This window comes from Arachis hypogaea, chromosome 20, assembly GCF_003086295.3.
Source record: "Arachis hypogaea cultivar Tifrunner chromosome 20, arahy.Tifrunner.gnm2.J5K5, whole genome shotgun sequence".
Classification (NCBI taxonomy): Eukaryota; Viridiplantae; Streptophyta; class Magnoliopsida; order Fabales; family Fabaceae; genus Arachis; species Arachis hypogaea.
The window spans coordinates 143,648,362-143,660,788 of record NC_092055.1 but is presented as its reverse complement, the minus strand read 5'-3'; the positions used below and the strand labels follow the sequence as shown (position 1 = coordinate 143,660,788).

The window sequence follows — 12,427 nt, the reverse complement described above, 5'->3', positions numbered from 1 at the left end:
GCCTCAATGCATCAGGTAACTGATTACGGAAAACCTCTATACTTGCATTCTCTGTAATCTATTCTTTTTAATATCTTATTCTGATCTCATGTAATTAAGTAATAAATTTAGGTCTATATGAGTGATATTTGGGTATATTTTAAGTGATTTGGTGTGTAAATTATTTTCTTTTTTATAGGAGATCTATTTCCTAATAAAGTGAGTTTTAAGGATCTTTCTGAGGAAAACAAAGTCATTTTTAGAAGGTTCCAGGGGAAGACATTAAAGAATCTGACCGATGAGATGATGAATATCGGTGTTGGCAACGACCAAGATCACCTGATGTTCAAGAGGATTTTCATCCTCTATATTCAAATGGCGTTCTTGTTGCCAACTACGATAAACAAAGTATCTCCTATCCATCTAGCTCCAATTTTTCGGATGGACAACATAACGGAGGGCAACTGGAGCGCCCATGTGCTCAATTTCATCATCAAAGACATAACTAATTACCGTTTGAAAAAGAAAAATTGATTGACGACTGCCTCTATACCTTGATGATAGTCTATTTCCATCTAACAAAACACGCAGAGAAGAAGGCAGAAGCAATCCCTGGGCCTCCCTAGATTGGTGAAGGTTGTAGAAGGTTTAGAGAAGGGGGGTTGAATCTATGGCGTTCTTTTACTTTAACAAAATAACCCTTTAGTTACAAACTTTCAATCTTAATATGTTTAAACTCAGCAGCGAAAAATTTATGAAACAATTTCATTTTGTCTCATGAATATCAGAAAATAAAACAGAGAAAGGAAGAGAGAAGCTGACACTATCATGTATCCTGGTTCAGTTGCCTTGTGCAATGCAACCTACATCCAGTCTCCACCACATATACCAATTCCAAAGGATTGACACAATCCTTTCCCTCTCAAGTTCTAACCTAACTTGACTTGGTTATGCTAATACCTAACTCTTCACTCTTAGTGCTTACCCAACTAAGAAAGGGGTACCTCACAGGTACAAGATACAAGACACAATAATCAACCTAAAGAAATCTGAAATCACTCTAGGCTTTTCACTCAAGTGTATCACTCAGCCTTTTTATCACTCTTTGGCTTTTACTTGATCTCTCTCTTTATGCCTTTTCACACTCAAGAAATTACAGAAAGATATACATTAAAAATGAAAACTACAATCTGTAAAACATGAAGGAGATTGATTACTTCAACAGCCTCTATTACTATGCGATGAACCGGATTTGCTTAACTCTGATTTCGTTCCTCATTCTGGCGGAATGCTCCTTTTATAGAAAGCACTGTCCAAGTTGATGAAATCTCTCAGAGAAGACTTCTCAGAGCATGAACTTCAAACCTTGGTTCTCTCTCCTTGCATGTTGCTGAGATGCTCTCTTCCAAGTCAACCATCGAGCTTTGTGCTTCACCAACTTAGCCGTTCACTCTCTTCCATTAAACCCCAAATTTGAATTTTGGAACAGATCCCTTTTTCTTGACCGAAAGACTCAGAACAGCAAAGAAGAAAAGTTTTCAATGGCAACCCCACATCTAAACCCTTGAGATACTACTTGGTTTCCAAGAAATAATCTTGGCCTTTGATTTACAGCAGTGTGTCTCAGAAATCACTTTTTTCATATATCTCAAAATGAAGTAGCAGAGAGTTGGAGAAGGAGGGAAGAAAGTAAGATGCATGAAAAAGGAAATGAATCACCTTTAGCTTCTGACTTAGCTTGATATAGTTTGATTTGGGTGATTAGACCTCAACCTTTTATGCTTAGCCCTTCTCTATCTTTCTTCTTTGGTGAATGACTTAGGAACGAAGATCTCTCTCTCTCTCTCTTTTCTCTGAGTTTTGACCGAATTGAAAAAGGAACGTTGCTTTGGAGGCAAGCACTTGGAGAGATTAGCTTGAGAGAATTACATTGGGCTTAGGTTGGCTTTGATCCAATTGACCCAGCTGAATTTCTTGCTTTGATTTCTTTGGACTTCCTTTGTTTAGACGGCCCACCAGCAGGTTCATTTTATTCACTTAATCAGAAATAATCAAAACTAATTGGGTATTTAACCCACTAAAAAATATTTTTTGTCATCATCAAATTAATTTAGTTAATTTCTTAACTCAATAGTTAGCCATTGGAATAGAGAGCTGCTGGTTGCGAGGATCAGAGCAGAGATTGATGGTCATATGGTAACTGAACAGAATACCTTCTCTAATTTGGATGAATTTTATCTATGTAGATAGTGTAAACTAACGTTTCTACTGTTTCAGGGCATCGTCAACAAGGTGGAAGTGAAAAAGAAGTTAAACGAAATGAAAGAAAAAGAAAAAAAAAGGAAAAAAAGAAAAAGACAAAATAGACGAAGACAAGTTCATCCAAGAGTGATTCATTGGAAACTGAACTTGATTTTTCCTTTGAGTCTGAGTCTGAACAAGACTCAGAGAAAGCAACAAAAAGAAGAAAACCACCCACCGAGACAGCTAAAAAGTAAATAATATTTTTGGGTGTATTTTGTCATTTTTAAGGTATTTTTTGCTAATGATTCTTTACCCTCTAGAATGGTATCCAGAAAAAGGAAGCAGATAGATTCCACTTCAGAAAGTGCAAGTGAATCCGATGATAAGTAAGATTCTGAAATTATCATTACATCTCTTTCTTTTCTGTTTGTTATCAAAATTTGATATATTAACAGATTGTTTCTTATTTAATTTCAGAAGTGAAGAATCTTCACTAATAATAAAACAAAAATCAAAGAAAAAAACTCAGACTCCAGCCAAAAAGTATCCACTGCTTTCAAGAGTATTTTATCAACAATTTTGTTGTGTTTGTCTGATTCATACTTTTTTATTCCGAGGACACAATCCAAAAAAAGAAAGCACATTGTTGAGGATTCGTCTTCTAAAGAACAAGTTCAATCCCATGATGTGTAAGATACTTTGTAAAACTATCTTACCCTTTATCATCGAAATTATATTTGTTAACATGTTCTTTTGCATGTACTTTCAGAACTGATATTAGAACTGAAGAAATAGAAAAATTCTTAAGAGAATAAAAAAAGAAGAAAACCAATGAAAAGGCTACTGTACAGGGGTATGTTGAATTTGGGTGTATATTACCAATTTTAAGGTGTTTTGGTTGCTGATAATTGTTCTTGCTTTCCCAGGATGAAGGAAGCTAGGCTCCTATCGACGGAAGGTCACTATGACTCATCCGAAACGTAAGATCCTTTATTTGATAGAATTTTGAGATCCTGATTTAATTAAATAGTATTTTTACTGAACGATGTTTATTCTATGCTTAGAATGCCGGAGGTGAACTTAGGAAGCGAGAATGATCCTTTGTTTCAAGCACAAACCGGTCAAAGCAGCGTAAACAAACCCACAGATAACATGTAATTTTTGTTTCTAATACCGGTTGTTTAATTCTTTTTTTACCATATGCTTCTATATATATATATAAGCACTTTCATGTTTTATTTAAGAAAAAAAAGGCGGGAAAAAAAAAAGAAAAATTTGCAACTACGTAAGTTCTCAAAAAACAGAGCCTATGTTTTTTTTTTCAATTCTTCAAGTGTATTTTGACATTATTTGGGTGGATTTCAGGTTGAGTCTGGAAGAGGAATCGGTCAGTGACCCAACTCAACAGAAGATGATTGTTGTTCGGATGCAAACACATTCACAATCTGAACCGCTTGATATATGAGTTTTACAACTAAATTTTAACATTTTAATCATGTATTTTAAGGGAGTTTCTTAACTTTTTATTTTTGTATTGTTTAGAGTTCCAATTCAAGTATGCATGCCTCTGTCCCAGACAACAGCAGCAAGCCCTGTGCCACCAGTTGAACCATTCCCCCAAAGTCCCCGAGCGAGAAAATTAGTGAAGAAACAACTAAGTGGTGAGGAATAATATTCGGGTGTATTTAGTTATTATTTGGGTATATTGTTTTCTTATTTGGGTGTATCTCTTCAGAATTGAGCTGTAATTTGTTTTTTTATAATTTGAATCCTTTTTTCTAACCCTACAGCACTCCGAACCCCAGAAACCTGCTGAAAGTACACCAACAGTGCCACCAGCTCCATCTAAAATATAAGTTCTACACAATATAACTCTCTTTCGATAACATTCATCTATTCTTATTCTTATAATATCATATATGTCAACAAGCAGTAATCCACCCCCCTAAAGCCACTGCTGCATTAATGATGATCGCCAACACAGCATCCTATGTACCAAAACAATTTTCGGCACCGTCATTCAGCCTCAGCTTCACTGATTAAAGTCAAGAAGAAACATTGACTCAAAGGGGCAACCAGGATCTCAGAAGGGAAAAAGTTTTGAGACACCTATACTAATTGAAGAATTAGAAGAGCTGGTGGAAAAAATTGCAAGCGCTGGGGTTAAGGCAGCAATGGACTTTGCAGAGGATAAAAGTCCCCCGCTCAAAAAGCAGCCGGCTGACCAAATTTTTGAAAAGTTTGAAACTCCTTCAAGGAGGAAGGAATTGTCGGCTAAGATGAAAGAGAAGTGCTACCTTTGGGCCACACGTGTAAAGGCATACAAGGATGGAAGTACTAATGAGTATGACTCAGTGTGCACCCTCAATGCCCAACAACCATTGATACTGTCAAAAATCCACTTTGCATCTCTAGCAGCTAGCAAATATTTCAAAGCTGAGGTAAAATTAGGATAAGATTAATGATTTCATTATGATATGTGACTGCAATGTTGATTGATGTGATTAATTTGGGTTTTTTTTCTAGATTGTCAATGCTATGTGTTCGATTCTGAACAGACAAAATATTAAAAGATTTGAAAAAGAAATTTACTGTCTCTCCCCTAATATTGTGGTAAGGTGTATTGGACTCAATTTTGGGTGTATTGTGTAATGTTTTGGGTGTATTAAATATTTCTTAGTGTTTCACAAATGCTGCAGAACATGACTATTGGGAATCATGAGGGTGGCGAGTTCCTACAGCCAAAATATAAAAAAAACCATTTATGATTGAGGACTACAAAATGTTTATACTTTTTTTGGACCTTAAAAAATTAGCATCCCATCCATATGTAAGTTTTCATTTCTAAAAATTCTAATCACAATTCTTTGGTTATGTGCCAATTAAACCAAAATAAACCAAATAGAACTAGGTAACAAAAAGACAACAAATAAACCAAAATAACACAAGATAGTTCCCAAGTCATCTCCGGCATTGCCATCAACAACAAAAGGGATCCACACCTCTCCACTCGTTGCAGCTAAGCAAGGTCAAGTTAATAATTTCTTTTACACATTTGCTTTTATTCTGAAAAATCTATCTATTCCTTTCTAGTCAAATGTTCCAAATAATTGCATAGAAACATATCAACCACTATTTTCGATCCTCCTTCCTACGCGGTTCTTCTGTCCAGCTAAGAAAATGTTCCTCTATCGAACCTGGAAAAGTCCACTGCCAGCCAAACACAGCTATCCACTCACTCCACACCCGCCAAGAAAACTCAGCCAAGAAACAAGTGATGGACCCGTTCAACATCCTTGTTACATAAAATGCACCCATTATCTTCCTGACTAATAATCCCGAACCGGCTCAATCTTTTCTTAGTATTCACCCTTTCTATCAAGACAAACCAAGTAAACAGCTCCACTCTTGGGGGGACTAGGCCTTTCCAGATGGTCTTAGTGAAGTTATAACTGGATATATCCTCTAACAATAATTTCACCTGCAATACCTACACAAAAGAGTTAGTCAAAAAAACACCTTGCCTATCATATTTCCATACAACTCTATCCTCTCTGTTATTTACTAACTTCACAGGTCGCAAAGCCTCATGTAACTGACCCAGGAGGTCCAACTCCCACTGAAAAAGCTCTATTCTCGATTGAAAATTCCAAATCCACTCTAACCCATGCCAAAACCCACAATCCCCTATAACCGATCCACATTGGTTTGAAATAGAGAACAGTCTAGGGAACCGATCTTTCAATGATCCACAATGTAGCCATACATCCTCCCAAAAATGAGTCCACCTCCCATCACCAACCTCCATGGACAACCCTGTAATCATCTTATTCCTTATATGTTCCTCCATGATTTGGATCTGGCAAATGTCTTTCCATGGGCCTCCTCTAGTAGTTAACACTTGAGTAGATAGAAGCTCATTTGGATTTAGATTATTACAGGAGCAGACGACCTTCTTCCACAACGGGCACTCTTCCTTTGCAAACCACCACCACCACTAGAACAAGAGTGCAGTGTTACAAACCATAGAGTCGCCCACTCCCACCCCCGCAAAGCTTCTTAGGAGCCTGCACCACATCCCACTTCACTAATGCTATACTGTTTCTTCCATCCTACTTACTCCATAGGAATTTTCTCTGCAAAGAGATCAACTTCTCAGCCACAGTCTTTGCCATCTTATATAAGCTCAAATAATACACTGGCAAGCTATTCAACACTGATTTTATAAGTACCAACTTTCCAACCTTATTTAACACCTTAACTTTTCACAGGTTGAGTTTCTCCTCCACCTTGTCAATAATAGGCTTCCAGGTCTTGACTAACCTCGGATTCGCTCCTAAGGGAACTCTAAAGTATTTAAAAGGTAGGGTACCTTCCTTACAACCTAACAAGCTACACATGCGGTGAACCCATTGCCCTTCACAATTGATTGGTATCAAGCTTGACTTGTCAAAATTTATACTTAACCCTGACATCAATTAAAAGCAACGCAGAAGTCGCTTGTAATTCTTTAAAGTCTCCTCTTCTGGTGAGCAAAATAGAATAGTGTCATTCGTGAATTGAAGATGTGATAACTCTATACTATCTCTTCCAACCACCAAAGGTGATATACGCCCGTTTCTGACTGCCTCTCCAACCATTCTATGCAGAACATCTACAACCAGCACAAACAAAAAAGGAGATAATGGGTCCTCTTGTCTCAAACCCCTTTCCAACTTGAATGGCCTAGATGGCGAGCCATTTATCAATATCAACATAGATGTGGTGGTCGCACACTCCATTACCCATGCCCTCCACCTACTTCCAAACCCCATCTTTTGCAGCACAATGTCTACAAAACTCCACTTAACTCTATCATATGCTTTCTGAAAATCTAGCTTGATAATTGCTGCCTCCATTTTCCTTGGTTTAAGCCAGTGAACAGTTTCATATGCAATGAGAGCCTCGTCATGTATTTTCCTTCCTTTCACAAATACACTCTGAGTCTCTCCTACTAACTCTGGCATGACTGATCTCATCCTCCTAACTAGCACCTTGGAGATAACCTTATACACACACACACCCAACCATACTAATTGGCCTTAGGTCTTTGATCTCCTTCGCACCAATGAATTTAGGTGCTAAACTCACCCAAGTGATATTAGTGTCTGCCGATAACCTGGACGTCTGAAAGAACCCCATCACAGTTGCCGTGAACTCAGCTCCAATCTCATCCTAGCACCTCTTGATAAAATTCATATTATACCCATCACAACCTGGCGCCTTAAATGACTCACAATCCCAAACCGCCTCTCTAATCTCCTCAGCCGATGGCAATGCCTCCAAATTCACAGAATCAACTTCATCTATCCTCTCCACCAGACCATCTCTAAAACCCACCAACGGAGACATGTCCTGATGATACAACTCCTTATAGAACTCTCTAATAGTTATTTTAATTCTGTCTTGATTCCTTACGAGTTGGCCATCAACTACCAGAGTGTCAATCCTATTATTCCTCCTTCTTGCTGAAGCTATATTGTGAAAGTATCTCGTATTTTTGTCTATATCCGTCGCCTGTCGAGACCGTGATATCTGTTTTCAGTGTACTTCTTTTCTCACATACCACTTCTCACAACAAGTAACTAATGCCTTTCTTCTTGTCTCTATCGTGCTACTATACACTTCACTACCCACCATATCATCAATCATCTTTATCTCCTCCTCAAACTTTAAAATCTTTTTTTTTTTTAATAAATTCTGCAAAACATTCAAACAAACTCTATGGCTACTGAACATGGAATTCAATCTTTTTTTTTTAATAAATTCTGCAAAACATTCAAACAAACTCTATGGCTACTGAACATGGAATTCAATCTTTATTTTTTGTAATGTAACATAGAGTTTACCCACCACCACACATGATTAATGATGAAGATCGATAGATGAGTTTTCTGTTGTTAGCCTCCAAAATTAAGAAAAGGCTACAATGTGTATCTCACTATCTCGTGACTTGCAATGATGTATAAGCAAGAAAGCTCATTTATATTATTCACCCACTTTAGATATACATATTTATTAGGATGCCGTCCAATTTAATTAATCTTTGATGACATGATTATTCATCAGCACTTTTTTTAATTCAAAAATATTATTTGTGTATTAAAATTAATTACTAAAATTAATTATTATATATTTATCGATCATGCTATGAATATATTAAAATTAGCTATTAAAGTCAGTTATTAATATAAAATATATATTAGGATATAAATACATATTAAAAATAAATTAAATTATACATATATTTATATACAAATATATTAGTAATTAATTTTAATGACTAATTTTAATGTACAAATAATTTTTTTATATATTTATATATAAATATATATACGAATAATATATATTTTATATTTAACGTGTATTTTATACTAATAATTGATTTTAATATTAATTTTGCATCAAAGTATTCTCAATTAATTCTCAATAATCAACGCACATAAATAATATGGACAACCACGAATACGCATTGCATTTGGACCTAACAACACGGATAAATGAATGCTTCAAACTTTCAACTTTATGTATTTTAAAATAGAAAAAGTATAGGTAGACAATAAGAATATTAAATAATATGAATAATAGATATATTAGATATTTAATTTAATAGGTATGTAGATGATTATGTTCATTATTTTTAATTAGATGGTTATTTTTTTTATTCGATTTGCTCATACACAGTTAATAATGGCTGAATATTTAATTCACTAAGTGTGCATATAGTTATCCTAATGTTAAAGTTTATGAGATAATTTGAAAGTAAAGAATTTTTTTACTAAGTCAATTCTATAATCCATTATTCACATTATTTAAAAAAATTATTGTCTACTAACAAAGTAACAAAATCCTTTAAAATATAACGTGTGACATGCCTCAAATTTTGTATATTAACTTATGTATAAAAAAATAATTAAATTAAATATATATTAAAATTAATTATTAATATAAAATTTATAATAAAATATAAAATATATATTAAAAATAAATTAAATAATATATATTTATATATAAATATATAGTAATTAATTTTAATAGATAATTTTAATATATAAATAATATTTTTGACCCAAAAAAAAAAAAAAACTGTATACACCAAATTAGTTAGGTTCACCAATATTCCTTTTATTTACGGTGTCTCAATTAAATAAGCGGAGAATCCCCGCCATGTCCAATGCATAACAACCACCAATAATCATTATTTAATATATAGGATTTATATTAATTAATTGATGTCTTCAAAATATATGTTAAAATTATAAATTAAAAAAGTATTTATTAAAAATATAAAAAAAATTAATTTTTAATATATTTAGTTTATATTTATTAAAAGAAAATATTTAAAAAATTTTACTAACAATAATCTTATTATATTATACATCCTTAAGACATATGCTAATTAAACCTTTATAAAATCTAGGTGGTCCTTATCACTACTATCATCATAAATAGTTAAATACATACACACAAGTCAAGTTGACTTTTTAACATTAATTGTTTTTTAAGGACTTAGTAAATATATAATCTTTAGTTATTATTATTTATTTTTTTTAAATCTTTTAGTTTAACAAAAAAGAAATAAATTCGCAAAAAATTTAAATTTTTATTTTCGTAAACAATTGTTTAATTACTAATATAATTGATAACAAGTGAGGAAAAAATATGTGGAAAATTTTGTTTTTTATATGACAAAAGAAAAGATGTACACATTTTTTTTCAATATCTACAAACATTATTAGTTGTTGATAAAGAGGAGTGTTAGGACCAGCACTTTTATTAAATTTTGATCAGCACTTAACCATTAAAAAAAATGGAATGATTCTACACCATTAAAAACAATATTGATGGCTAAAAACCACAAAATCTGCTGGTCTCCGAGACTTTCTCGTTGATAAATATTTCTAGCTTGTAGGCTAGTTCGGAATATGCTTATAATATGGTCGGATGCTATATATAGTGAGCGTTAGTCAATTAAGCAAGATCATACAAAGATACACTATAAATCAGTATATAATTATATATAGCAATATGAGTTCCAGCAATAATAATTCCCAGAAGGAGGTTTACCATGATGATTTCACTAAAGCAGCTTCATTAGCATTTGCTCAAGTGTTTTCTTCAATCTTGGAGGCTGCTATTGATATGAACTTGTTTGATATCATATCAAAGGCAGAGAGTTCGTTAGGCATGTCTGCTTCTGAGATTGCATCTAAGATTCCAAAGCAACACAGTGAGATGGGTAGCAGACTTGAACGCATGCTGCCATCTTTGGTGGCTCGTTCTCTTCTCTCTTGCTCCATTCGCACCATTAATGAAGACGGTGACACTGAGAGGGTTTATGCAGTTTCCCCTGTTGGACAATACTTCAGACCTAGTCATGATCAATCGGAAAACTCCTTGGCTGCAATGTCAACTTTATTCTATCGAGGATATCGTCATGTTTGGTAACCATGAAACTTGAATACATTACTTAGCTTTAAGTTATTATTTACTTTATTCACAGTTCTTATAACTGAACAAATTAAATTGTGTGTATAAATAGGAAAGATACGAAAGATGCAATATTGGATGCTAACAATCACAACCATTTCCAAAGAATGTATGGAAAGATGGCATTTGAATATATGGAAACAGACAGAGAGTTATGTAACCTTTTCGGAGAAGCAATGTCTCAAGTAGGGCCTTTAGGAGTGAAATCAATCCTTGATGCATATAAAGGTGGCTTTGATGGAATATCAACGTTAGTTGATGTAGGAGGTGGATATGGACAAGTCCTCAAACAAATTCTCTTCCAATATCCATCAATTCAAAAAGCAATTAATTTTGATTTGCCTCATGTTGTGAAAAACGCACCCCCTCATCCAGGTAATGTCCACATTATTATATGGGAAAGTACGAAGAGCCAATGGAATATTTGTACAATCTGTACATTTAGGGAGTATTAGAGATATAACAATTAGCGTTAACTTTTCCCGTCAGCTGAAGTTTTTGGGATTAGTGGTATCATGACATGGTATTAGAGCGCTAGATCCGAAAGGTCGAAAGTTCGATCCTTGGTGAACCCCAAAATCAGTTTAAGCCTTTGGGAAGATATTTATTATTCCTAATACTCGGATGGTTATTCTAGATAGTATGGGAGATGTTCATTTTGTAACTCAATAGCCCATTGTACACATTATACAAATAGTCTATTGTCTTCCTAGTGGGACTCTTATTATATTCACTAATTTATTTGATCTCATGTAATTATTTTATTTTGCACATGAAGGGATAGAGCATATCGGGGGAGACATGTTTGAAAGTGTTCCAAAAGGTGATGCCATTTTGATCAAGGTTTGTAGCTGCAAAAGAATCATTCAAATTAAATTTCTTTATCAATCTATCCATTAAAATAATTCATTATTTGAACAGCATGTATGTCATAACTGGGGAGATGAAGAATGTGTCAAGTTTTTGAGAAAGTGCCACGAAGCTTTGCCAGCGGATGGGAAGGTTATAGTTTTGGAAATTTTGGTGCCAGAAATTCCCAAGTCGACATCAAAGGATATTTGTGCTGTGGACATGGATTACAGTATGTTTCTAGTTCATGGTGGAAAGGAAAGAACCGAGAAACAATATGAGAAATTATGCAAGAGGTCAGGATTTTCCAGATTTAAGGTTGCTTGCAATGATTCAAGTGCCATTGATGCAGTGATGGAGTTTTACAAATAAAAATGAATTCCCTTCTGTAACTTGTTATCCTTGTAAATTTTGGTGTAATTTGAGAAGGTGAAAATAATGAATCCAAACTAACATATAGCTTATCAGTTATGTTACAACTTGCATTGCCTAACCACCTACCTACCTAACTAACTACCTAACTAACTAACAAACTAACTAAAAAGTAACCATTAGTGAGTCCCCTCTTGGCTCTTGCTATTTCATTCATTTGCCCTTGAACTAAAACTATGCAATTGGATTCTTTCGCTTTTTTCTCTTAATTCATAATGTTAAGTGTCTTTTATTATACTTGTGCTGTGGATCTCCATTTTGTCATGTTTCTAGTTCATGATGGGAAGGAAAGAACTGAGAAACAATTTGTGAAATTATGCAAAACCTCAGGATAAAAAAGTAGTCTAATTAAAAAGAAAAGTATTATCTAACTTAGCTTGCATTGTATGTATCA

At 34.1% G+C, this 12,427-nt stretch overlaps 1 protein-coding gene across 2 annotated transcripts in view; it reads left to right on the top strand.

Moving 5' to 3' along the window:
• Window positions 1-12,072, top strand: part of LOC112783346 (isoliquiritigenin 2'-O-methyltransferase) — a 20,669-nt gene extending 8,597 nt beyond the window's left edge. Inside the window, exons 1-4 of one of the 2 annotated variants that reach the window (XM_025826268.3) lie at window positions 10,228-10,706; window positions 10,805-11,127; window positions 11,531-11,595; window positions 11,674-12,072. In XM_025826268.3, coding sequence (XP_025682053.1) covers window positions 10,291-10,706; window positions 10,805-11,127; window positions 11,531-11,595; window positions 11,674-11,973 — 1,104 coding nt within the window. In that variant the 5' untranslated portion in view covers window positions 10,228-10,290 and the 3' untranslated portion in view covers window positions 11,974-12,072. Of the gene's footprint in view, window positions 1-10,227; window positions 10,707-10,804; window positions 11,128-11,530; window positions 11,596-11,673 lie in introns of those variants that run through there. The other variant, XM_029296128.2, reaches the window with a different exon arrangement.
• The last annotated feature ends 355 nt before the right edge of the window (window positions 12,073-12,427 follow it).